At 34.4% G+C, this 26,798-nt stretch overlaps 2 protein-coding genes across 4 annotated transcripts in view; one reads left to right on the forward strand and one right to left on the reverse strand.

Annotated features, from left to right (window-relative positions):
• Window positions 1–10,211, forward strand: part of LOC113519962 (F-box only protein 32) — a 50,036-nt gene extending 39,825 nt beyond the window's left edge. For both annotated transcript variants that reach the window (XM_052894071.1, XM_052894070.1), the window contains 5 exons: window positions 58–239; window positions 2,131–2,223; window positions 3,113–3,300; window positions 3,933–4,041; window positions 4,901–10,211. In XM_052894071.1, coding sequence (XP_052750031.1) covers window positions 58–239; window positions 2,131–2,223; window positions 3,113–3,300; window positions 3,933–4,041; window positions 4,901–4,996 — 668 coding nt within the window. In that variant the 3' untranslated portion in view covers window positions 4,997–10,211. The remainder of the gene's footprint in view (window positions 1–57; window positions 240–2,130; window positions 2,224–3,112; window positions 3,301–3,932; window positions 4,042–4,900) is intronic.
• A 2,784-nt stretch (window positions 10,212–12,995) lies between these two features.
• LOC113519980 (integrin-linked protein kinase) lies at window positions 12,996–24,883 on the reverse strand. 2 transcript variants are annotated; one of them, XM_026905241.3, is made up of 9 exons: window positions 24,607–24,883; window positions 21,052–21,217; window positions 19,430–19,614; window positions 18,780–18,949; window positions 17,088–17,233; window positions 16,058–16,282; window positions 15,424–15,612; window positions 14,954–15,165; window positions 12,996–13,704 (listed from the first exon to the last, which is right to left on the reverse strand). In XM_026905241.3, the coding sequence occupies exons 1-8, from the start codon at window positions 24,693–24,695 to the stop codon at window positions 14,977–14,979; spliced, it is 1,359 nt and encodes a 452-aa protein (XP_026761042.1). In that variant the 5' UTR covers window positions 24,696–24,883; the 3' UTR covers window positions 12,996–13,704; window positions 14,954–14,976. The 2 variants fall into 2 exon arrangements, with proteins under 2 accessions (XP_026761042.1, XP_026761041.1); XM_026905240.3 differs by lacking the exon at window positions 12,996–13,704 and having other exon boundaries at window positions 13,924–15,165; window positions 24,607–24,882.
• Window positions 24,884–26,798: the final 1,915 nt, after the last annotated feature.

Here is a 26,798-nt window from a genome sequence, read left to right on the forward strand (position 1 = left end):
GTTTTCCAAAAAAAAAAAAATAAATAAATAAATAAAAAAAACATTCGGGCGCGTCAGTGGCGCGGTCGAAGCAGAACCTGCACGCGCTGCGCGCGCTGGTGGTGTCGCTGGCGGCGCTGCGCGAGGGCGAGCGGCGCGCGTGCTGGGGGCGGCCGCTCGGCTCGCGCGCGCTCTGGCGCCACCACGACCGCGCCATCGCGCGCATCCACCGCATCGCCGCCGGCATCCGCATACACGAGGTACCGCCCCTCCGCGCGCGTCGTCGCACACACACTCGCGCACGCTCGCGCGCGCTCGCGCACACTCGCGCGCGCACACTCGCCACCACGACCGCGCCATCGCGCGCATCGCACACACTCGCGCCACCGCACACATCGCCGCCGGCATCCGCATCGCGCACACGCGCACACACTCGCGCACACTCGCGCACACTCGCGCACACTCGCGCACACTCGCGCGTCGCGCACACACACACACTCGCGCACACTCGCGCACACTCGCGCACACTCGCGCACACTCGCGCACACTCGCGCACACTCGCGCACACTCGCGCACACTCGCGCACACTCGCGCACACTCGCGCACACTCGCGCACACTCGCGCACACTCGCGCACACTCGCACACACTCGCACACACTCGCACACACTCGCACAGCCTCACACGGCCTCGCACAGCCTCGCACAGCCTCACCTGCTCCTATTAAAAAACCCATTTCAATTCCCACCAAATTCCATTAAAAAAAAAAATAGATAAATATCTAATATAGTTGTCGATGCATAAATTAATCAGTTCCTATCAAAATGGGACATTTACATGCCATACTGTAATGGCTAAATAGGCATGAGACTTTATGTAACATAAGACCACCGATACCTACCCTATTTAATGCAAATAAATTTATTAAATAGTAATAAGTATTAAATAGTATTAAGTAGTAATAACTATCACCCTAAATTCTAACCCCCCCACCCCTAGGGGAAAGGGATTGTTAGTAATGGTGACTGAGAATCCCATTGCTAGCAATATACCCAACCAGGTCGACATCCTCGCGGTTCTCCCTGGAAACTATCATGATTTTTTTGATGAATGAAAATGGTATGGTAACCCCGCCTACGCTAACGGAATACGCTGGCGGAGCACCAGTGAAGGGTGATAGATGAGAATGAAAACAGGTCAGTTAGCCCATCATGATGAATTCATCAGGAATTAAAGGAAGACTTTATACAAATTTCTTGAGTATCTCTATCACACTCGAATTTCTGCCGTGAAACAATACGTGCATGGCTTTGTTTTGGTTTGAAGGGCATATGTACTATAATATAATATGGCGGTAAAATTACAGCATACGGAGGCATAACACCATAGTTCTCAGGATTAATAATGCTATATGTATACCATGATGATCACAGTATGTTCTCTCCGATATCCGTGATGCTGTTCATGTCTTTAGGCGTCGGTTACCACTTTCCACCAAGTGGGCCATCAGTTTATTTGTAAGTAAGTATCATAAAAAAAGTTTTCACGGTATCGGTTCTCCTTATATATTTATTCTTATACTTTCAACCCTGGCTCTATTTAAAGCCAGTCTCTAAGGGAACGGCCATTAATTACGTGATATTTTTTTTTACTCGAATCCCCTCCTTATCTCGAGATTTACCTGCAAGACTTTAAATAAGTAAATTGAAAATTTATGTTCATGTAATTTATTTCATTTGCCCACACTTATTACCAATTATTTTTTATTAGAAATCGTTATAGTAATATTAAAATATGAAATTTATATTTCGCTTTGAATTTTTAACCTAGTTTAAATAGAAAGAGGTTCTCGATTCGGTTGTATGGTTTTTTATTTTTATTTTTAATTGTTGCTACTCTTACGTTCTTCTAAACCGATTTAGAATCCCATAGATCCCAAGTCCCATAGAAATTTTATCGAAATCGGTTTAGTAGTTTAGGTTTGAAATTAAAATATCTGGTTTTGCCACATTTGAAGTTTTTTTTTTTTTTTGGAACATTGTTTATTTTCAAACTCTCCATAATTAAATAAATGTGATTTTCATATTTTGATATTGTCTTATGTCACAGCAAATTATATATTTTCTTAGCAAATATAATTATTTTCTTTTCAGCCTGGTCCAGAAGTAGTGCCTAAACTCCATGATTTGCCTGAGGAGTGTGTTAGAGAAATTTTATTAAGGATATCGGATCACAGGGACTTAGATGTGAGTATATCATATATTGAGAGTTTTATAATGTACCTTTATATGGCGTTATCCAGACGTTTGTTCCAGACGGAACCGCTATACCTAGTTTTGTCATCTGTATCTGTCTATCTATACAGTCTGTCGTCTCAAATAGAATCCATGTGTTCTTAAGATAAAATTAGAGAATGAAATCCCTGAATCGTTCATATTTAAATTTACGATTGGATCATTTAAAGATTTGTGCCCACTAGGAACATATAAAATTTCGATCCATAATTTTTTGAAATTTTATATATATATATATATATATATATATATGTATGTTTGTTTTGACGTTATGCGAATACTACTACACCATAATGGCCGTGTGGTCCCGGCATAGAGTATACAGTCTGTCGTCTAAAACATTTCAAATAGAATCCATGTGTTCTTCAAGAGGGCTGATATAAATTGAAAATGGAAGTTTTTGAAATTTAAATCACAATCTCGTTTGTGTTCCGAATGTGATTTTGACTTAAAATGTAGTATTTTTTATTTTTATTTTAACGATCTGTTAATTGTTTTTATCATTTAAAGACTATTTGTGCCGTCAGTCGTCTGTAGACGTGAAAACATATAAAATTGATGCGATCCATAACTGATTTTTTTATGTTGTTATTTTGTGAGAAAAACCAAGATATATTTACTTTTATTGTTGTGTTCTATATATATATATATATATATATATATATATATATAGTAATATATATATATATATATATATATATATATATATATATATATATATATATATATATATATATATATATATATATATATATATATATATATATATATATAATTAATAATATAGTTAATTTTATAATTAATACATTGTTAGTATTGACGTGCACCAACTGCCTTGCAGGCAGCGTCGTCGGCGTGGAGCGTGATGGCGTCGGTATGCACCGAGCAGCGCATCTGGCGCGAACTGGTCCACTTCCACTTCACGCAGCAGCAGATCGACACCATCCTCGCCAAGGACAAGGACGCTGAAGACAAGGACGGCGAGGACAAGGACGTCGACTGGAAGAAGGTCTTCCATCAGCTCAGGAAGTGAGTCGCCATTTACACATTATGTTTATTTTTCGTTTCGAATCAATAACCGAATATGGAATTAATTTTATTTATATTTTTTTACTTTTTTAATAGCAAAAAAGTCTTTTTTTTTAAATAACACGGGTATTTTTTTATGTGATATAAGCCGCCATATGATTCCCACCATAGAATAGGCCACCCCTTTCTTTCCCGTGGGTAGAACTTAATGGTAGAAGATTGAGCAGCGGCGACTTTTTTAACTTAACAGCTGATCTAATAAATAAATGTCGGGGGAAAGGGATTGTTAGTAATGGAGACTGAGAATCCCATTGCTAGCAATATACCCAACCAGGTCGACCTCCTCGCGGTTCTCCCTGGAAACTATTATGGTTAATTCCTGATGAATTCATCATGATGGGCTAACTGGCCTGTTTTCATTCTCATCTATCACCCTTCACTGGTGCTCCGCCAGCGTATCCCGTTAGCGCAGGCGGGGTTACCATACCATTTTCACCCATCAAAAAAAAAAAACAAAAAAAAAATACATAAATAAATGTCTATACCCTTTTGACTTCGATTATTTTAATGTCTTAATTAATGAATTATATAACGCTCTTAAGACTGTGAATTTTTTTTCCTATTGTCCACAGATTATACGGACTGAGGGAGGACGCGCAATACGCGGAGACACTGTCCCTATGCCGACACTGCAAGTGCCTGTTCTGGCGGTCGCTAGGGCATCCCTGTATAGCGGACCAGGTAACTACCCTCCCGTTTCCTCTAAAATATCAGATGTCCCTAAATCGACTTTGTACTACATTTGTTTGTTTTTTTTTTTTAATGTGTGATATGGTAACCTCGTCTGTATGGACTAATGGCCCCATTAGTAGCAAGCCTTGCCAGATCGACCTCCACGTGGGTCCCCCTGGAAACCATTGTGAATAATACTTGTTACATTCGTCATGATGGGCTAACAGATCTGCTTTCATGCTCATCTATCATCTCTCACTGGTGTCCCGCCGGTGTATACCGATAGCGCAGGCGGGGTTACCATTCCATTATCACCCATTTAAAAAAAAACCTCGCCTACGCGAGTGGAAAGGTTCGTTTGTATTGGAGTTCAAATGCCTAATTGCTAGTAATATAGGGTATATTATATCAGCACCATGGACATCAGAGAATACATAGTCTCACCCATGGTACCCATCATGCCCCTTCAGAACTGATTACTCTTGATTATGGTGAGCATGAAATGGCAGATCAGTTTGGCCCATCGTCTCAATTTATTAGGTATCAACCACAATGGTTTCCATTAACGGTTTCCACCGGGTGGGCCGTCAGCTCGTTTGGCATTTCAAATCACATAAATTGTACTTGACTCTTGTTACGATGTTCTAGGAATAAGACCAGAACTAGTATTCTGATGCAAGACAAAATTTATTTTTTATTACTATAATTTAAAAGGAATATCAGTCAGTGACTCTGATAATTTTTTCCAATTTATATATGGCTCGAAAAGTGACAGAAAACTTCTTTGTCATACTAACTTGACAGCTAGACGGCGCCATGTTGTTTTTTTATATAAAATGTTTTTATATAAAATATTATGTATATACAGTGCCCAGAGTACCGCGAACGACTAAAGGAAGCGGGTGGGCCGCTGCCCCCGCACCCCGTGCCGCCCGCAGCCTTCCTCAAATTCTTCTCGCTCTAAACAGGGTACCAGTCGCATTGGAATAACGTCACATGATCAAATTACGCCACTGTAGGCCAATTTTTGAATTCTCTAATGCAACGTAAACCATAAGTTACTGGCTGTTTGGGTATTTACTCTTCTCCCTAAGGATCTGAGGGCCTACCATGAAATGTTTTCCGAAATTTCGGAGCAAAACGAAACACAAATTTGATGTTATAATTACATAATACATGCCGTTTGGAAATATTAAAAATGTTAAAATATTGTTCCTTTGGACTTTTATGATAGGATGTATGACGAACGAAATGTTAAACTCCATTTATTGGTCCGGTTTTGGTATAAACATAAACACGAAATTGAGTCCGAAAATTCGGAATTTCATTTCATGGTAGACCCGCTGCTCACACTGCGAATATCCACAGCGCGGTGCCATCCGTAGTTCTGTAATATTTGGATTTTGGATACTGTATAAAGGTGAAAGCTCTCGCGGACTTAAAAAAGCTGTGTAAATTCGCAGTGTGTATAGACCCTAACGTTGCTAAATGTTAACATGTCATTACGTGTCAGTCTTTTTTTTTTTTTTAATATTTTAAGGGCTTTTACCTTCTTCAGGTATATCAGTCCTATTGTACCCTGTATTTTGTGTAACTTTGCATGTTCCGATATCGATATATTAGTTCAAATGTTCTTTAACCCTCTGACCGCAGTATTTTTTACAACATTAAAACACATCGCTTTGACAACAAACAGCAGTACAAGTATTTAGCCATCTAGCGAGATTTTGAGAAACTATCAATCTACCGAAACAAAAATTGCGGGATAACAACGTTAATAAACATAAAAATTGCGAGTACGTCGAAATCGAGGGATGCGTAAAATTAAATTAGTAGACACTGCACGTGGTAATCACGGGATGCCCGGTCAGAGGGTTAATAGTACAAGATAATGAAATTTACAGGATTTTATGAAGTCATTTTGTATACTGGCTACTCAATTTATTATATAAATTATATATATCTCCTCCCAAGTTATAAGGACTTCACGACTCATTATAAACCGCTGTCTTGTTGTAAATATTGTATTTATGAAAGTAATTAATAAAAATTACTCATAATTCAATGACACGGTTAGAAAATATGGAAAACGAATCTTCAATTTCAGTATTTATATGTATATGTATACATTACTCAGGGTAATACCGGGCTATTTGACTACAATATTTACTATCCATTCTCTCTACTTAAAAGAAAATTTACAGAAATTGTTTCCAATTATTATTATTGTTTAAAATATAGTGACAGTATATATATATATATATATATATATATATATATATGTACATATAATGATAGTCATATTCGGTGGGTGTATGTACTCTGACATTTGTTTCATGAACTGCGATAAAGAGGTGCTTTTCTCTGTCATAGGAAACAGAAATATAATTATTTATATCTATAATAACTTATTTCTCTATAATATGAATGTTTAAAAATTTGAACGTCATTATATTGTTGATAATTTTAGTACAGTACAATCTCGATTCCAACAAATACCAGGAGGAATTCCGTTATAATCGAAAATCCAGATAATTGATTTCAAAGGCAAATCAAACAATAATAATAATTTTATTTATAAATTAAAGGATTTTACATACGTCATTTCGAAACAATACAATTTAAAACAATTACGAGCAATAAATATAATAGATTTTATAACACCTATTTCCCATATTAATACATAATATCATTTCTAAATCGGTAATTAGAGTAATAAAGAATAAGTCCGGATAATCGAATATTCGGATAATCGAGATTCTACTGTATATAGCAAAAGTCGTTAATTTCAAAATGGCTTCAATCGGTGAAGTACCTATAATTAAATATCTATAAGAAATACTATGTGTTTACAATATTAAAGTTAAGAAAGGCCTACGAGCTATGGCATAATAAGAAAGCGACTGATTACGATCTCAGGCATACTGGCCTATTCAACATAACAAACTAAACGGATCATTAGAATTTATATAGCTACGCAAAATGTGTTCCATTTTTAAAAAATATTGTCCAATTAGAAAACAGGTTTTGTGCTTATTTTTTTTATGATAACAAAAAGCATTAAAATTACGAATAATGTAACGATAATATTGCGATATATTGGGATCATACCAGTGACTGGATATTATTCCAAAGTATTTTTTTTTTTAATATTAAACTTGCATTTGGGAATATTAATATATGTTAAAAATTTTAAACGTCACGCTTTGTGAGTTTCAAAGAAGATTGAATTTGCATTTTTAATATATTCTTTCCGTGGTGTGACTGGAAACGTATTTGGCCCAGATGGCTGAGAGATGCAGGTTCGAATCTCGTCGAATCGATTAAAATCGTCAGACGATAATATTTTTCCAGCCTAGTGTTTTATATACATATCCCAAATGTATCAAGACCAAGCAAAGATGCTTACATGTTGTTTTAATTAAAAAAATAATGTTTTTAATTTAGTTTTAACACTATTGTTTAGCGTTTTTTTTTTTTTTAAGAATTCAGCGCTTATTAATTGTTTTTAACGCTTTATGAGGACTAGATATGTGATATTACCCAAAATTTGTATAGAACGTGTGTTGTATTTGGATTTGTTCTTATGTGTTGTTTGTTAATCTTAAATATAATTTATGTGTATTGTAATAGTGATCAATTCACAATGAATAATACAAATTATTTTAACATTACCTGACTCATGTATTGTGCTATAAAAAAATGAGTCTATTGTTGCATTGATGACCAATTGTGGGTCATACAGCCGATTATAACTTTTGTTGATAGCGTAAAGTTCTTATTAGTAGGTATTAATGAAATACTACAAACGAACTGTAACTACTAATGAACTGTCAGTTTTCTCATATTGGGTTTGCTGGAAGAAATCTCTATTGGAGATAAGCTCGCCTTTGTGCACTATTATATTTGTTTTTACACTTTAATAACCTTTTGTGTACAATAAAGAATAGAGAATGAAATTAAAAAACTTTCAAGACAAGAAACGAAATATGAAAATCATACATATGAATTTAGATTTTACATACTAAATCGCGTTGATATTGCAATCTCTTACTGATATAGAGACTACAATATGGAGTATTCAAAAAGGTATATCAGAGTCGACAACGCGCACGTGACAACCCTAGTGTTGCAAGCGTCCATAGACTTCATTAACCGTTTACTATCAGACTGGCTGTAAGCTTGTTTGCCACCTTCGAGGTTTAAAAAAAATTGCCCTTTCTAAGAGAATATTGTTCAGTTATGTAAAAACATTTTGTGGTTTTTTTAAAACTTATATTCGATCTTTTAACAATTGTCGGAAATGACATTGTTAATTCAGAAATTATATATATATATAGACAATTTCTGAATTTTTAAATTGTAAAATCGGCTGTTAGAAACATCTTTAAAAAATTCACTTCCAATAAACTGCTGTGTTGAATATTTAGCTTTACATAACCACGTGTGTATTGTAATTTAGTTCCTGCATAGATATTTATTATTAAGGCATCGCGTCCTATCGCTTCATCGCCCTTAACCAATCGCACATTTGTTTTTGTCTGCATTTAAAATAATTGTACAGTCTTATAGAAATATGGTCTACTTATCATATCTGTTCACGAGTCGAATAAGAGAACTAATTAAGCAGCTAGCTTAGGTAAAGCGATATTTTATTACATGTAATTTTTAATAGCAATTAAGGACTCTGCCAAACTTCCAATTTGGAGAACCATTTTTGTCTGTCGTAAGTTCATTGGCTGACTTCAAAAAAGGAGGCTCTATGTTTTGCTGATTAAACTTGGAAATCATATTGAGTATAGCCGCCAATTACTGCAGGTTTATGCACAGTAAGTGAATTGTATAAAAAAAAAATTGTAAAAAAATTTGTAAAGAAAAAAAAGTGAATATTACTTTATGAAATTAATATTAAAAAAGTAAGTTTTGATACTTGTATCTGTTGATTTCAGGGAAAACATGTAATATGTGGATTACATACGTAGCCTGATCAAGTGGGACACAGGTGGCTCGAGCCGTTCCTTATGGCAGGCTATGTGGGAGGCCTATGTTCAGCAGTGGACAGATAATGACTGAGATGATGATGTAATATACCATTTATATTTGTCATAAAAATGTGGTAACGGCTCAAACTCAATATGGTTCTACAGTTAATTTTGTATAAAAAAACATGGCAAGCAAATAATCCCATGCTTATTTGCAAAAATAATATCTACTCATTTCCCCCAGTATCCTAGTTAATAAATAATTATAAATACAGTCGGTCTAAAATATTGTCTCCTTAGGCCTAAACTGTTTCGTTTGTTATGCAATATATTTATTTTTCTCCCCTATATCCATAGCAGTAATTGTGCATCTGTATGACTTACCATTCAATATTTAATCCATTTTTAAATTAGACATTCTTTATTTAGTACTTTTATTTCCTCTGTTTTGGTTTTAAAAATTTTATTACTTTATGAAAGTAAGTACATAATTAAATTATGATAGTGTTTGCAGGCAACATTTTTTTTTATCAAAAATACATTTTATAATATAAATACTATTATAGGTAGGTATGAACACGAGTAGGTGCCTACTTGATTTGTATTTCATCTATTGCTGTTTTCGAATCGATTCTAACTCTAGAGAATGCCAAAGAATGTTGGTTGCAAATGCTAAAAGATTCAAAATAGTATGAGCTAGCGCCTGCTAGGGTAATATTCGTCATTGTAACATTTTATCTACTTTCATGATATCATCATGGTATCATTGGAGCACACCTTAAAAAATTGTCATAAATAATGACAAATTTCACTCAAATATGTAACATGTATTAAATGACTTTTGTCAATATGACAATTTTCAACTAATAACTAGAGAAAAATATTATCATTGTTAGATGCTAGCTCCAAAACAGCTATCGTTAATTAGCAAACAGTTCACTGTAAAATGTAGTGTAGTTGTTGATAATGTGATATTTTAAGATAAATTTATTGTAATAAAAATTAAGTGTTTGGAGTCTCAAGTTACTAACACTGTAGAGTAGATGATTATGAAAATGCAGCTTATACCTACTCACTTGAGTCATTTTTAGTTAATCTGTGATTTTTATTTGTGAAATGGAATTGTTTTCTGATTTGTGTTCTCATATACTATGGTACTTTATATGGTATTTTGAAATAAAGTTATTTTGAATATGATTTTGTATTTTGATTACTTATCATTACATGAAATACAGATACCAGAGGGAGACTTTGTATAAAAGTCGATTGCTTGGGTACCTCTGTTCCATTCGTGTTTCAACCGTGAAGCAGTTGTGTTTGCAAGGCTGTTTCAGTTTGAAGGGTGGGATATGGCGTGAATTTACTGGGTACAGAGGAATAACATCCGAGTCCTTAGGAATGGCAACGCATGGGGGGTACAGTGTATGGGCGAAACAGTATACTCTGTTATGTCTATGGTACTGCTCATGTCTATAGGAGACGGTTACCACTTTCCATCAGGTGGGCCGTCAATTTGTTTGCCATTCTAATTTGTATAAAAAAAAAGTACATTATCATTGTCAATTATACAATTACTGATAATAGGTCATGTAGACATTCATGCAGTTTCCCCTAAAATCCAGAGTGATTAATTCTTGTGTAATTTATCATAATGGAATAATTGATATGGCTGACACGTCTCACTGGTATGATTCAATCTTCAGTCATCAAATGCAAATGATTCTTCAATCCTAATATGAAAATTCATTCATTCATTCCAATAAATGGAATAGAATTATCACCAAATATTAAATTATGCTGATATTTACTATATCAGAGGCATTGTGTATTGCTGACCTTGAAAAAATGTCTACACCATTTGTATATAATATTACCATAGCTAGAGTAACCACTTATCATCAGATGGGCTATATACCCGATTGCCAGCTTAGTGGTATAAAAAAAAATCTGAAGAACCCCATCTTATAGTTTCTTTGGAAAACCTGGGATTTATTTGACATATGTCTAGGAGACATGAATAAAGAAAGTGGAATGTAGACAGTCCTAGCTTCCTCCTGGTACATATATTTACTGTTTTAATATGAAAAACCATATACTCAGGTCAGCAAATGACAGAAATTCGAGGATTCTTTATTAAAAACGAAAAAGAAATATGTTACGATATATTAAAAAAAAAAAAATCCCTACATTTTAATATATTTTTATTTTCTAGATATATTTAGATATACCTATATAACACATTTGAAATTGCAAATGCAATTAAATATCTTACATCCCAAAAAGAATTTGCGCTGCAATCTTCTACAAATATAAAAATATTTTGTGACAATATAAAAAAAAAACAATAACAAAATAATATTCTCTTGTGTAGACAGATTAATTTACACTGTAGTCGTTTTTATAACAATACACTGGGTACAAAGAGATCTTAAACATTAAATATTTACAAGGTTTGCTACAACATACATTTAAACAAGTTCATTCTTAAGTTTCTCACAATGTCTCACTAAATCTTTTAATTTATATACCAAATCGTGTAGCTGCAGACTTCCGCACGTAAATCGGACATCGTTTCCCGAGTCTGTTTTCAATGTAATAGTATACAACAAGTTATCTGAGCCGACTCCTGGCGAATTCGTCACTACTTCGAGCTTCCATTCCACGTCTCTTATTTTAGGCAGAATGTGACTGTCTAAACTATTACTTGGTTCCATAATTGAATATATTTCATATATATAAACTTAATACTATGGATTTGTAGAATTATGTCATTTTCATTGAATTGTTGTGAATTTTTATTTATAATAAATTTATTCACTTTAAGATTAACTCACTTCTGCGAATGTTTCATATTGACATTGATAATTTGACATTGACAAGCATTTAACTGACATTTATATTTTTTTTTTTTCTTTTTTTGTGGCCATTTATATTACGAATGTTACATAGTTAACCAATAATCATAGATTTAGGTACCTTGTCTTTCTCTAAGTTGGTCTTTCTACGCCACACTCACAACACTCCACAAACGCACAAGTGGACCTCTACTTGGTTCCTCTTAGAAAGTGTTAAGTTTTGACGAATTTATTACGATGGGCTAATTGATCTGCTTTCATTCTCACCTACCACCTATATACCGGTAGCGTAGTTGGGATTACCATTTCATTATCATCTATAAAAAGTACTACAGTATCATTATGGTGTTATTTTTAATGCACAATAAAACTTTGTACAAGTGGTAAGAATGTCATATGGGATTTTCTTATTAATATGTCTCAATATTATATAGTTTAACTACCATCATCATATCGGCCTTTAACTGTCTACTGCTGAACACAGGCCTCCCCTTGGGGGGTTTCGCCAGTAGTTGCCACGGTTGGCAACCGCAGTCAGTTTTTAGATATACGCTGCTGCCTTACCTTCTTTTAATCAGCTCTTACGACACCCACAGGATAGGAAGGGGTGGCCTATTCTTGGCCGGGACCACACGCCAATAAATAAAAGTGTGAAAAAGTAAAAGACACTAAGAGAAGAAAGTAGGTACACAATAACGACAAGAAATTATTTATTAAATAATTTTATTAGAAATGTTAGTATATTAACAACTTTATGAAAGTTGTAACATCAAAAATAGTATTTCATTATAACACAATCTACATACAAAATATTAGATATTTTCTTATGTCATCCAATAATATTAATTATACATGGCTAGGTATTTATGTAAAAATGCTTAGTCAATCTAAGGCACATTTTTACCAAGCACAAATGGCGTATTGCAAACATTTTGAAAAATTGATATTGTTTTCATAATTGTGAATAACATTAATATAATATATATATATATATATATATATATATATATATATATATATATATATATATATATATATATATATATATATATATATATATATACAATTGTTTAGCTATATTTTTAAGGAGTCATAGGTTGGTCAATACATATTCAATATAAGCTTAATTTCTTTTTACTAATACAAAAATCTCATGTCAAGGTCATTCTATTACATTTTATTTTTATTGAACATTACTTAAATCTTTATCCCACTATTTACAATTCAAGAGTGACACTATAATTGTGTGCAGGCCATATTAAATATATAAATTTACAGAAATTATTATTTGATAAATATAACAATAATAAGATTTTTCTTGACCTTGTCAGGTCACCCAGATATCAAAACAGTATGATGATCATTACAAATATAATAACTGTTTATTTACAGTTTCAAAAAAAAAAACAATGTTTTTTACGCAATGTTGCCCCAATGTAAAAAGGAAAAATGCTAATAATTTGCTTCTACTTTTGAATTATACATATCTATATCTTTAAAATTTTTGAAGCAATAAACCAATATTTAATACAAAACCAATAATTGATTAGTACATTATTATATTTGCGATTACTGTATAAAATAAAATTTAATCAATTCTTAAAGAACGTGAGTGAATTATTTGAAATTACTATTTTAAAAGTTTTTAGCACCAGTTACAAAGTTGATGAATACAATTCGTTATTCTATTCTTATCTATACAGTGTATATAACACTTTATTAGTCTAATTTTTTTAAACCAAACACAACCTAAGTACTAAACAACGATAAAAATACTGGCAGTTGAATTCATATGTTTCATAAACAATAATTTTGTACCTTTCTATGGCACTTACCTGTAAATAAAGATAATTTATGTTTAGAAAAAATATCGAATTATTCAATTATTATATATAGGAATAAATTGTGGCTTTTCCAACTTGGCCTATGTAGTAAACAAACATAATCAATACATAAAATAAATGAATACTTAAGATTTTTGTATTTATTATATCTATTTTTTTTATTTATTTTTTTTATTAATCAATTTCGAAAAAAAAAAAGCCAAGTTTGTTAACTATAGTTTGTCAAATATAAAAATAATTTATTGTAGATGTAATATCAATAAAAATGGATTTAAATATTGGCAATTTATTATATATTCATATATATTGATGAATATGTATATATATTATACCTTTATATATATATATATATCTATATAGTTAGTTTTTCTTATTCAATGTATAAAATTTAAATTAAGAATTAATTGTGATTATATTAAAAAAAAAGTAACCAATGGTTTGATTATTTTTTAAGTTATAGAATTAATATGCAATAATTGCAAATTATAACTCATATTTCGTAAAATCGAGGTGCTCGCGTTTTTTTAACAAATTGTATATTTTTGTGATGTATTTTGACCCGCGCAACAGTGTCTTCCATTCACTGTGGATATTTTTCTTACCTAGCAATTCTTATGGGAATTGAACAAAAATTCAAAACAACATAAGTTATGAAAATAAAACAACATATATGTTCCAATTCCCAAGTTGGTGGCTGAATTTTCTTGTATCACTTATGTATCTTGTATCTAAATATAACATTTTTGTCTGAATGCTTCATTCTATCTTGTAAATTATATATCTCTTATATATGAATTAAAATTAGTGTTTCTGTCACTAATAGCCCTTTTAACATTGTGTTTTTGTATAAAAAACATTTTAATGAATAGTATCATTGACTTACCAGAGTAAACCGTGTCGTCCATGATACCCTTCATGTATTGCCGTTCCTGAGGACTAAGCTGTTATTCCTCTATACACTATAATTTCATTGCCATATCCCACTCATCAAATCGAAACACGGCCATCTAAACACAACTGCTTCACAGTTGAAACACGAATGGGACAGAGGTACCCAGGCAGACGACTTTTGTACAAAGTCTCCCTCTGAACATAATCATGTGATGTAATCGTAAAAAAATACCAAACTAATAGAAAACCTCGCTTCTTATAGTCATTTAAGACATCCTAATAGTGTTTAACATCTGTAAGAGATATATAAATAAAATAATGTAACTAACATTCGGACACCATCACTCACAATTTCCATGTAACGTAACAAAATCAGCGCGTCATCTTTTCTAAAATAGGCAGTATCATTTCGAAGGACGGCCGCTTGCCGGGGTCCTCGTTCATGCAGATCTTGATCAGTTTAGAGATGTGCGGAGACACCCCCGGCGGTATCGTTATGCGGAGACCTTCTAGAGCTATCTTCATGCCGCATTCCATTGGCGACAGATCGGCGAACGGTATCTGTACATTAGACAAAAATTTTAAGTGGACAAGTTTGGAGATATAAAGACCATCATGAAATTAACAATTTTAATAAAACTTATACAATTAAAATCGGTTTGATATTAATAGAAATTCACAAACACAAATACACGTGCACACATGCACCTAATGCGTATATTAGGCATAACATGGTCCAAAAAAATCTTATTTTCACATTTCTAATATAAGTAGGAATTCTCGAATGTGGGATAACACAGTTTAAAATAGTCGTCTCACCTCTCGCGTGGCCAGTTCCCAGAGCAGTATAGCGAAGCTCCACATATCGGCTGCCTCCCAGTTCCTCTTGGCGGCGGGCTTCAGTAACGCCTCGGGCGCCATCCACGCCGGCTGGTAGATGCGGCCCTTCTCTTGGAACGAGAACTTCGCGTCCGCCATGTTGATACGCGCTGTCATGTCGTCGTCGATCTATCCAATTATTTTAATTAGCATGTAAGTCGTAGATCCATATTATTTTAAGACAAATTGAAGTTGTTGGCATTAGCATCCTTTGAAGGGAGTATTCTGCCGGAGAAAGTGAACACTTTCATCAAAGGAACTTGGGTCGACAAATGACTAAGATTTTTTAGCCTTCCATATGGAGATGGTGCTTTCAGTTGGCTTGTGAAGATCCCAGGAAGCTTCTGTGCTTCTGGGCGCAGCTGGGCTGGCTGTACTACACACAATTCCACGCACAATGCCCCAAATGAGAGGCTAAACGCGGAAAAGAGAGTTTAATTTCCATTATATTGATGCTTTCAGTTAAGGAATTAGTATAGGAGAGTCAACATTTTTTTGTTGTTTTTCGACCTTTCTATCAAGTTGACCATCAGTTTATTTGATATTTCAAGTAGCAATGAGTGCTGATAATTACCATAATGTGCTTGCTGTTCAGGTGGTACGTGGGCAGGATCTTATCTCGTTGTAGCGAGTGCAGGTATGCCATGCCAGCCGCTACGTGCGCGGCTAGCCGAGTGGCCGCGGCCGCGTCCACCACGACCCGACCAGCGCCCCCGCCGTGCAGCAAATCGTACAGGGAGCCCCACGGCATATACTGCGAGATCACCACTAACGTCGGCGGAGACACGCAGCATCCCACCTGCATGGAGATATTTTTTTTAATAGATGATAATGGAATGGTAACCCCGCCTGTGCTATCGGCATACACTAGTGAGGCACCAGTGAGAGATGATAGGTGAAGATGAAGCAGGTTTAGTTAACCCACCATGATGAATCTAACAATAAATCAATCACGATGGTTTCAAGAGGGAACCACGAGGAAGTCAACCTGATACAGTATATTGCTAGCAATGAGGCTACTAATCCCCATTACTAACAATCCCTTCTCCGCCCCCCATGGAGATATTGAATTTATTTAGATCCTAGATAACGCGGACAATCGCCTAGTTGATAGTCGGACCAAGTAACCGCCGTTACGGGACTGTCCTGCGAGAGGCTGAAGACCGTGCGAAATGGAATAACATCATAAGAGAGACAACAAACATCTTTCAACGACACGGACCTTCGGTAATGAAGTGGACGAAGAGAGAGAGAGAGATCCCAGTGCTTTAGTTAGAACTAGGTGACTTAGGGAGATTTCATAGTAATTGGTAAAGAAATTAATACGTTAAAAGGTAACAAACAAATTCAACAACAACAACATGGGCATCTCTCGCCCGTCGGATGATGTTTGGGCGGGCGAGGTAGGGGCCTCGGGGTATACCCCACTACCCCGGCTTCAACTCCGGAGGCGACGACCTCCGGGTCGCTGGGTCCTTCAGCCGGCATACACTGGTGGTCTGTGTATGCCGGCGTGGTGTCCAAACAAATTCACTTTCACATTTATAACACTAATAAGGGATGATGTATACAAGTAGTGTAACTGGTGTCTGTGTTGTACTCACAACGGGCAGTATGTTGGGGTGCGAGAATATCCTGAGCTTGGGGAACTCCTCGCTGAAGTCGCGCTGCACGCGCGGCGTGCACTCCCGCACGGCGAGGATCTTGGCCACGATGTCGTTGCGCTGCCACTTGCCGCGCCACGTCTCGCCTGCAATATATTATTTATTAACACGTTGGGCCCTGCGTCGGTCCCTGGGGACCGGCAGCGAACTTTCCGTATGGCCAGCGTCGGTCCCTGGGGACCGGCAGCAAACTTTCCGTGTGGCCAGCGTCGGACATATTCAACGTTATGGGCAATAACTATTTCCAAAAATAAATTCTTTTTTCTTTTTACGAACAATCTGTACACTTCGATAGGTCTTTTGTAACTGATCACCTCTCGAAGGTACTTACGTGGTTTTACTATACATCATACGAAAATATGGAATAGAATCACACATACATTACACATACACCTAAAAAACGTCCAAAATAGCGCGACAGAGAATACCTTATCTCATTAGTACTAAAGTAATCTCTTGGCGATAGCATACAACACTGTATCTCTCGCTGGCTACCGGCTGCCGGCTGAACGGAAAGGACAGCAAATTCGGTGCCGGGCTCAACGTGTTAATGACCACTTAATAATTTTTTGAAATATAATGTTATTTACTCGTTGAATTTAGTCCGTTCTTAGATTATATAGATAGAGCATAGAGCCTCAAAAACGGGTCAACTTTTTGTCGAATTATGCGACTCGATTTTTTATTAATGTTCTATACACATACGCACATAATGTATCGTGACGTATCTATATTTAATTATCTAATAAATATAGAAATTATAAAGGAATCACTCATAACTATTTATCACGCAAAATTATATGAAAAAGTTGACCCGCTTTTCTCTAAGTATTTGTATGGAGACACTCTATCTATATAATCTAGGAGTACATCTTTTGAACTATGTACATACTATATGTATATATAAATAGTCAATCAAGATATAATAATTTATATTAAAACAGTAAAAAATGATGATTTTTGAATGATGCTCCTATAATTATGCTTTTTTTTATACAACTTAGAATGGCAAACAAGCTGACGGCCCACCTGATGGAAAGTGGTATCCGTCGCCTATAGACATGAGCAGTACCATGGACATAACAGAGTATACTGTTTCGCCCATGATACCCCCCATGCGTCGCCATTCCTGAGGATTCAGGTGTTATTTTTCTGTACCCAGTAAATTCACGCCATTTCCCACCCTTCAAACCGAAACACAGCCATGCAAACACAACTGCTTCACGGTTGAAACACGAATGGGACAGAGGTACCCAAGCAATCGACTTTTGTACAAAGTCTCTCTCTGGTACATTAGTTCTCTTCTTTCAAGACTTCCCTCTTGTTGGTGCAAATAATTCATGTATTGTCTTCCAGCCAGCTCTATTTCAGGTCATACCTTTGACCTCCCTATACGACATGACATATTTGCCAGTAATTGCCACGATAGGCAGACACATTTAGGTTTTGATGATGTTTTGAGAGGGACACTGCTGCTTATCCCATTAAAGTCCCTTAGCCGCCTCTTACGACACTCACGAGAAAGAGAGAAGTGGCCCATTGTATACTGGGCCCACCGCGAATCTATCAATATATGTATATTCCAACAATTTATGACTTTTTTTGAAAAAACATATTTTATTTAGAATTTACCTGAAGGCGTGGTGGCTATTTGCGTGTGCAGCGCGAGCTCGTTGATGTTGATGCCCTTGTGGCGGGACAGCGTCGCGTCCCTGCTGCGCGTTTTGAGGCCGAGCCACGACTGGTCCTTGAACTGGATCTTCTTAAGCTCCTGCCCTTGTTGCACTGCCATTTCGTGGAGTCTGCTCGTGAAAATTATTTGATTTTAATATAATTTTCCTGGGAATTCATCATCACATTATAGAACCTAACTGATTGAGTACAAGGAAAGAGATTGTTAGTAATGGAATTAAATAGCCCCATTACTAGCAATATTTTCATGTATGTATTACCATAAACTGTTTCATACTAGGGAGGGGTCCTGGTGACTTATGATATGTGTTCTTCGGATACCCAGTTCAGGCACCAGTAAATCTAAACTTAATATATATATATATATATATATGTATATATATATATATATATATATATAATTTTTCTGCTTCATTATATTAAAATACCGTTGTGATTAAATTTTGTTGAATTAATTACAATGAATTAACTCTACCTGCTTTCATCCTCACCTATCATCTCTCACTGGTGCCCCGTCAGTGTATATCGACAGCGAGGGTGGGGATGCCATTCCATTATCATTAAAAAACATCCATGAAAAAATTACTCACCTCTGTACTAGCTGCCCTCTAGTTTTGTCAAGGGGCGTGTCCCCATCCTTGTTGGCCATCGAGACCAGTGCGCCGGCCATCAGCAGGTCCTCAGCGATCGCGCTGTACCCCCAGAAGCAGGCGTAATGCAGCGGGGAGTTGCCGTGTTCATTCGTAAAGTTTACATCCACACGATTTTGTAACAACTGGAAATAATAACGAACAATATTTTTACTCAACTGTCGAGGAAAAGGAGGACAATGTGTTTACGCAACAGCGTGATAATTGACATCAGAAAACGAGTTTAGTTTTAACAAAATTAAACCTTACTTTTTCATTTTAAATAAAACAAAGTTCACAATTGTTGGCAAAAAATATTGCGTGTACAGTAAGAGTACCCTTTGTATAGTTATTTCTGTGTATCTTTATAGGATAGGCAGAGAAACGCACGCATGAGACCTCCTCGCGGTTCTCCCTGAAAACTATCATGGTTAATTCCTGATGAATTAATCATGATGGGCTAACTGGCCTGTTTTCATTCTCATCTATCGCCCTTCACTGGTGCTCCGCCAGCGTATCCCGTTAGCGCAGGCGGGGTTACCATACCATTTACACCCATCAAAAAAAAAGGATACCGTTTTTTCCATTAGAGGTACGGAACCCTAAAAATGTTTTAATTTTTATCTGTTTATTCCGACATCAATGCAAACAGTAGGCACTAATGGAATGCGGTTTGTTATATTCTTGAAGTTGTAATTAAAAATTAGATGTATATTTTATGAACGAATGAACGAATGAATGAATTTTATTGCAAAAAATGTGGTACAATAAGGTCATATTTATTTTACTACGTCATCCAGAAGCGGTGTATTTCATAAATTTTTCCACTTCTGAAACCTAACGAACGGTGTTATGATTAAAAACTAGTACTTAATTTTCAATTGTATTGAATTGAAAAACCACACATTCTATTAAATACTCATAAATTATTGAGCAAAATATGTTTTTGTGCAATGCGTAATATAGTTACCTGTACAGTATTCAACGATAATTAAGATATATTAAAAATAGAGGCATTTTCCTTATATTATTATATAGACTGCATAATTTTCCTCATATTTATAATAACGTAACAACAATTAAAGGTTTTATTATTAAAAGTTTTATATGTACACATTATTATATATTATATACCAGAAAGAGACTTTGTACAAAAGTCCTTTGCTTGGGCACCTCTGTCCCATTCGTGTTTCTACCGTGAGGCAGTTGTGTTTGGATGGACAGCCATGGTTTGGGTTTGAAGGGTGAGATATGACAAGTAAGAAAACTCGACTAGTTTCGGGACCGTTCGGTATCCTTAATCTTGAGCGGCTGTGACACGAGCGTAAGCAACAACCGCTCAATAATAACTTACATATAATTACTACATTTAAATTAACGGTTTATATGATGTAGACTTTACCTACTACAACTAACATATTAAAACCTAGCTTTTAGCTGTGACTTTGTCTGTATGACAATGATATTTTGATTAACAAAAATAAATAGTTCCTTCTCTTTTGCAAACAATGTCTGTATACCAAATTTAATGAGGGGGGGGGACTGCTAGATATAGATGATGGTAGATAAACAGATGAACAAACCAGTTGTACAATGGGTCGATGCCCATGCGCAGCAGCCAGGTGCAACGGTGTATCATCACCCATGTTGGTGACATTGATGCGGGCCCCTCGTCTGATCAGCATCTCAACAATTTTGAGATGACCCTCCTTGCATGCCCAGTGGAGAGGGCTAAAGCCATGATCATCGCTGGAATTATAAAAAAAAATTGTGTAAATAAGAATAAAGCTATTGTGGTTTGGGGAGAAGGGACTGTTAGTATTAGCAACTACCAGCCCCATTGGTAACAATATACACTGTCAATCAACCTCCATACGTTCCTCCCTTAAAACCATTATGCTTTATGTACTCATCACAATGCACCAATCAACCTCTTTTCATTCTCACCTAAGCCCTGTAGGTCCTTGCATTGAATAGTCCACCCCTTTTTTCCCATGGGTATCATAAGAGGCAACTAAGGATACTTATGGTGGAGGGATGGGCAGCAGCGTCCCTCCTAAAACATTACCAAATGCCAAACTGTAAAACTCGCTTTATGGGGGAGGCTATGTTCAGCAGTGGACAGTTAATGGCTGATACAACATCCTCACCTACCATCCCTCCTATCCTCACCTATCATCATCACCAGCATATACCAATAGAGCAGTCTGGGTTACCATTCCATTATCATTAAAAAATCCAGTGTAATTTTTGACAAGAGAGGCATTTAGTATGATCTGCTCTACATTCAGTGAATCTTCCTTTTGATTGGCTATTGTGGATAATTCTTAGTGTATATGTCACAATAGGCAATAGATATTACTTTATCCTCATCTATCATCCCTCACTTCGCCCACCATAAACCATTAGTACTAGTAACATAAGAAAAATACCTTAGTATGCAAGACTTATAACACACATATCGTCATAGACATAGAATACTGACTGATCTATATATGTAATCTTTGCCAGATCCATCAGTATTCTACGACTATGATGATATGTCTCACTGAGGTTAAACTTACAGTAATTTGTCCTACCTATTATATTGACTACAAACTACAAAGCGTATTCAGAATCTTTTGTTGTGGCTGCAATTAGATTATGGAACACACTTCCTCATGAAATTAAAAAAGCCCAAGCATGGGAAATAACTTTCTGTGTACAATAAAGAATAAAGAATATAAAGAAATAATATACATTTTATCAACATTGGACTACTAGGCAATTAACCTATTATAAGTAAAGTAGAAAGCAACATCATATAGTTTCTGTTAGTTAAATATATTTTAACTGCAAAGTTTCTGAACTACATGACTAGTAACAACGTTTTACAGTCTTCAATTAATTTTTAAAAATATTTTCTGTCAAAACCAGTTCTCATATTACTAGTTAGAATAGGCATAGGAATGAATTGTCCGCTCAATTACAAGGATCGGAAAGCATTAGTTTCTCTCGATTAAAAACACACAGCATCCAAGGACTGGTAGAAAGATTTACGAACAGTGATTGAGAGCTGGTTAATGGATTGGCCTCATCATATATTAACAAAATTTAAACCTGACATCAAAACAGCAGATTGGATTATTGTTCTATAAGGAACAGATTGCCAATTAGCAGACTATAAAAGAAAAGAAAAAAGTTGGAGTATCTAATATTGAAAATTAAATATATTTTACAAATATATACAAACACTATAAATGTAATTTTCAGTAAAATTAACATCCAAATTGCTACATGAAATTTCTAATATGGAAAGATGAATAAGCTATGCTTCATAAGTTCATACAGTAAAGTAGATCAGATCTATGCCTAAGGAAACTGTTATGATTAGTCATAACATTACTATGTAACTCTGTGGTTTAATGTCATTCATTGTGGTAGGATTTCATCAATGACTCCTTACATTTGATACAATGTGTGAATACAAATGGAATTTTATTATGAAATATATGTATATAAAATCACATCCTTAGATTGTTTTGTATTAGATAAAAAAAAAAAACTTTAATCTCTGATTTTTATTTTCTCAACAGTTTTCACTTGTGACTTCATCTGCATGACCAGGATATGTTAATTGACTTATATAAAAAAAAAAACTATACCCTTATCCATCCTATATATATCTTGTATACCAAAGTTCTTATCAAAGATCAGTTAGGTCGTAAAGACTCCAAGAATTAACAAACAAATAAACAAACTCATTTTCATATTTATAATATTAGTAAGGATTTACATGTCTATGTTACAGACTCTTGTTTGTGATGACTACCAAGTCATATTTGCTACATTATTATTATCTTTTTTTATCCAGGACCATAGCTAGACCCAAGTTTAAGGTAGGGCAAAAGAACTATTTGGTAGAGCAGAAGCCACAATTAAGTGACTTTGTAAAAGCAAATCTAAAAAGATTAAAATCATTTTATCTTTCCAATTTAATTTAAATATAAAAATGATTAGAAGACTGTCATCATTGTGTTCTCTTGTATCTGATATTTATATGTTGTATTTAACGTGTGTATATGTATATGTATGTGTATGTGTATATGTATATATATGTGTATGTGTATGTATGTATTTATGTGAATGCATGTGTGTATATATATAATTATTTATAATTTATGTAAATATTTATTTAAATTTCTGTCTTGCACTACTACTGCCCACTCACTACTTCCTATGCCACTGCGTTAGGTTGACTGGAAGAAATCTCTTTTAGAGATAAGTTCGCCTTTGCTAACATTGTTATTAACTTATTGTTGTTACTGTATGTTTTTGTGCAATAAAGAATATATATATATCTAATTTTCTTGGAGCCTTTCGTTTTAAGGTAGGGCATTGTCCCTAAATGCCTTCCTCCAAGCTACAGCCATGACTTTATCTAATCTCTAAATGTATGTAAGTATGTTCTTTTATCAAATATTTAATTAAAAATTATCAAATAAACTAATATGTTGATAAAACTAATATACTCAATAACAGAAGGCTATAAAACTAAAATGCATAACTGTAAGAAAACTTAAATAATTAACCATACTGAATTTTAAATAATTTAAAACAAATTTCCACACAAAAACAAATATCTATCTCTACAAAATTGCATGGGACTCCTATATTTAACAAATTTAACTAAGAAAAGAGTAACTTAAATCAAGTAAAATATTGGTAGAGATATTTCATACAAGACATAAAATTAAAAATAATTTTAGTTGAATTGAAAAACTGTGTATTTATTAAGTATATTGAAAAGTAACATAAAATAAAGTATATTTACTGCTAAAAAATATATCAAGGACTTACGACAGTGATTTAAACTAATATTAATAATGAGGCTGAGTCAGTGTACTGACCTATTAATCTCTTCTACTATTCCTAATAATAATTTATATGCAATTTTTATTTATTTTTCATGGAGACATATTTAATGGAGACTTAATAATAAATAAATATTTTTATTTCTGCTCAATATTATTGATTTAATGAACATGTTGACATATTTAACTCGACCATGAAATCTCTGTGGGCGTATGATCTACACTTAATAATTAAGGTGGTACCAACCAAATTCCATATGGTTTAAATACTTAAACAAACCTTACCCCAAATTCATATCATGTTCAGTGTCATCCAACCAAACCCTTACTTGTAGGGCATTTCCTTCTCGACACCACTGAAATATATCTTCCATGTTTTATAAATAAACACACTTTGCACTGACTGATATATCACATTAATAGTAGAGAGAAAAGTGGAATTTATACACCTGATTAAAATAAATAGAGAAGTAAATTATTATTTTGAAAAAATAATAAAAATTACAAATTAGATCACAAATTCATATTAAAGTTTGACAGTTTCGCAATCACTAAAAATAACGTGGATACGTTGTTTAATTTAAATGTAGTTTAATATACTTGTCTCTCCTTGTCTAGCGCGTATTTAATTGTTATAGTTATCTCTTTCTACTACATTTATTCAAAGTAAATGTAAATAGATCACATACATACTACATTCGGTCGAGTTATTGGTTCCTTTCAACGTTCGGAAATAAAAAATTATTGCTGAAATTATAGTGCATTTTTGTATCTGAATGACAAAATTTTAAAATTCTCTTCATTTCCTTTGAAAATCTGAATAGAATATTTAATTAATTTATGCTATGTTTGAGAATCACTTTTACTTTAAATATAGATTAAAAATATACTTATGATTGTAATTCGATTTAAGGTAGTCCGGAACACTGTCGATATCTTATATTCGCTATAGAAATAGCTACAGAAATGATTAAATAGCAGTTCTATTGACATATACTCATATTTCAACAAGCATTATTTGATTTAATTTACAGAAATAGCAAGGCATGTATTTATTTTCCAGAGTGGGCTTACCCTTTCACGGATCTAAATCTAAAAACGTCTTAAGTATAGCTGAAAGCCTATCTCTCATCCAGAGGTAAGCAGCACGAAAACAACACGGCAAACAAGCTGACGGCTCACCTGATGGAAAGTTTTAACCATCACCTATAGACATGAGCAGTATCATGGATATAACAGAACATACTGTTTCGCTCATGACCCCCCCTGCGTTACTATTTTTGAGTTCTTAGGTGTTATTTCTCTGTATCCTGTAAAATCGCTGCTATATCTTATCCTTTAAATCGAAACAGCAATGTAAACACTACTGCTTCACAGTAGAAACACGAATGGGACAGAGATGTCCAAGCAAACGACTTTTGCACAAAGTTTCCCTGTGATCAAATTTTAGTGTGGTAGTTAATAAATTGTACTTAGTGGAATGAACACAAATATTATTTTTATTTAGGTCTGGGTACTTAAATATTTGTAATTATATTGGAAAGAACATATAAAATATTTATGAAAGTTGATTTTATTATCAAAGGTCTTGCAGTATTGCATCCTATGTGTTGACGGTATGAGGGATGAACTATGTATAGTGATATTTAGTGTGCATAAAATTACTAGGGCTCTAGCACCATAATCTATTGAAGAATTCTATAAATTTTGAACAGTATCATATTGATATAATAACAAAATGGTAATTAAAAAGTATATCCCTATATGTACTGGTTGTCCTTTTATTTTTTTTTTATGCAACATAGAATGCCAAATAAGCCGACTGCCCACCTAATGGAAAGTACACCATGGACATGACATGGACCAACACAACAGAGTATATTGTTTCGCATATGATACCGCCATGCGTTGATATTCCTAAGAACTAAGATGTTATGTCTCTGTCACCCTTCAAACTAAACCCAGCTAGCGTATACGCAGTATAGCGTATAGCGCAGGCGGGGTTACTATTACATTTTTACCCATTAAAAAGAACCCTTTAAACTGAAACACAGGCATGCCAACACAACTGCTTCACAGTAGAAACACGAATGAGATAGAGTTCCAAGCAAAACTACTTTTGTAGTCTCCCTTTGGTAAATGAATTTAGCTGTTAAAAAATACCATAACAAAAAAAAAAAAGAGAAAGTGACAAATTATTGAATAATAGAATACTATAGTATATTAGTTTTCTCATATTTTTGCTTTTTTTTTATACTGTACATAAGGCATGCAATAATTTTTAATTTTTGTTAATTGCCCCATAGCAAATTTAAGCCACAATAACTGGCTTAAGATCATCACTTATCATGTTTTGGGATTTTTAATTTTAGGAGAATATGTGTTTTGTTTAAATAAACTCAATTGTACACTTATTAACTAATCACAGCCGAAGAGAGCTGTTCAAGCGGAGTGCAATGCTTCAAACAGATCTCATA

The sequence above is a fragment of the Galleria mellonella genome, unplaced genomic scaffold (assembly GCF_026898425.1).
Source record: "Galleria mellonella isolate WM207_F2 unplaced genomic scaffold, CSIRO_AGI_GalMel_v1 utg19, whole genome shotgun sequence".
NCBI classification, from domain to species: Eukaryota; Metazoa; Arthropoda; class Insecta; order Lepidoptera; family Pyralidae; genus Galleria; species Galleria mellonella.

Bases quoted from the DNA above. Each gene is read 5' to 3' on its own strand.
- LOC113519980 (XM_026905241.3), bottom strand. From the start codon at position 24,695: ATGGAAGATATATTTCAGTGGTGTCGAGAAGGAAATGCCCTACAAGTA. The intron at 17,234-18,779 runs GTAAATTCTAAA...AATATATTGCAG, and splicing joins AATAGCCACCACGCCTTCAG to GCGAGACGTGGCGCGGCAAG. The intron at 16,283-17,087 runs GTGAGTACAACA...ATCTCCATGCAG, and splicing joins ACCCCAACATACTGCCCGTT to GTGGGATGCTGCGTGTCTCC.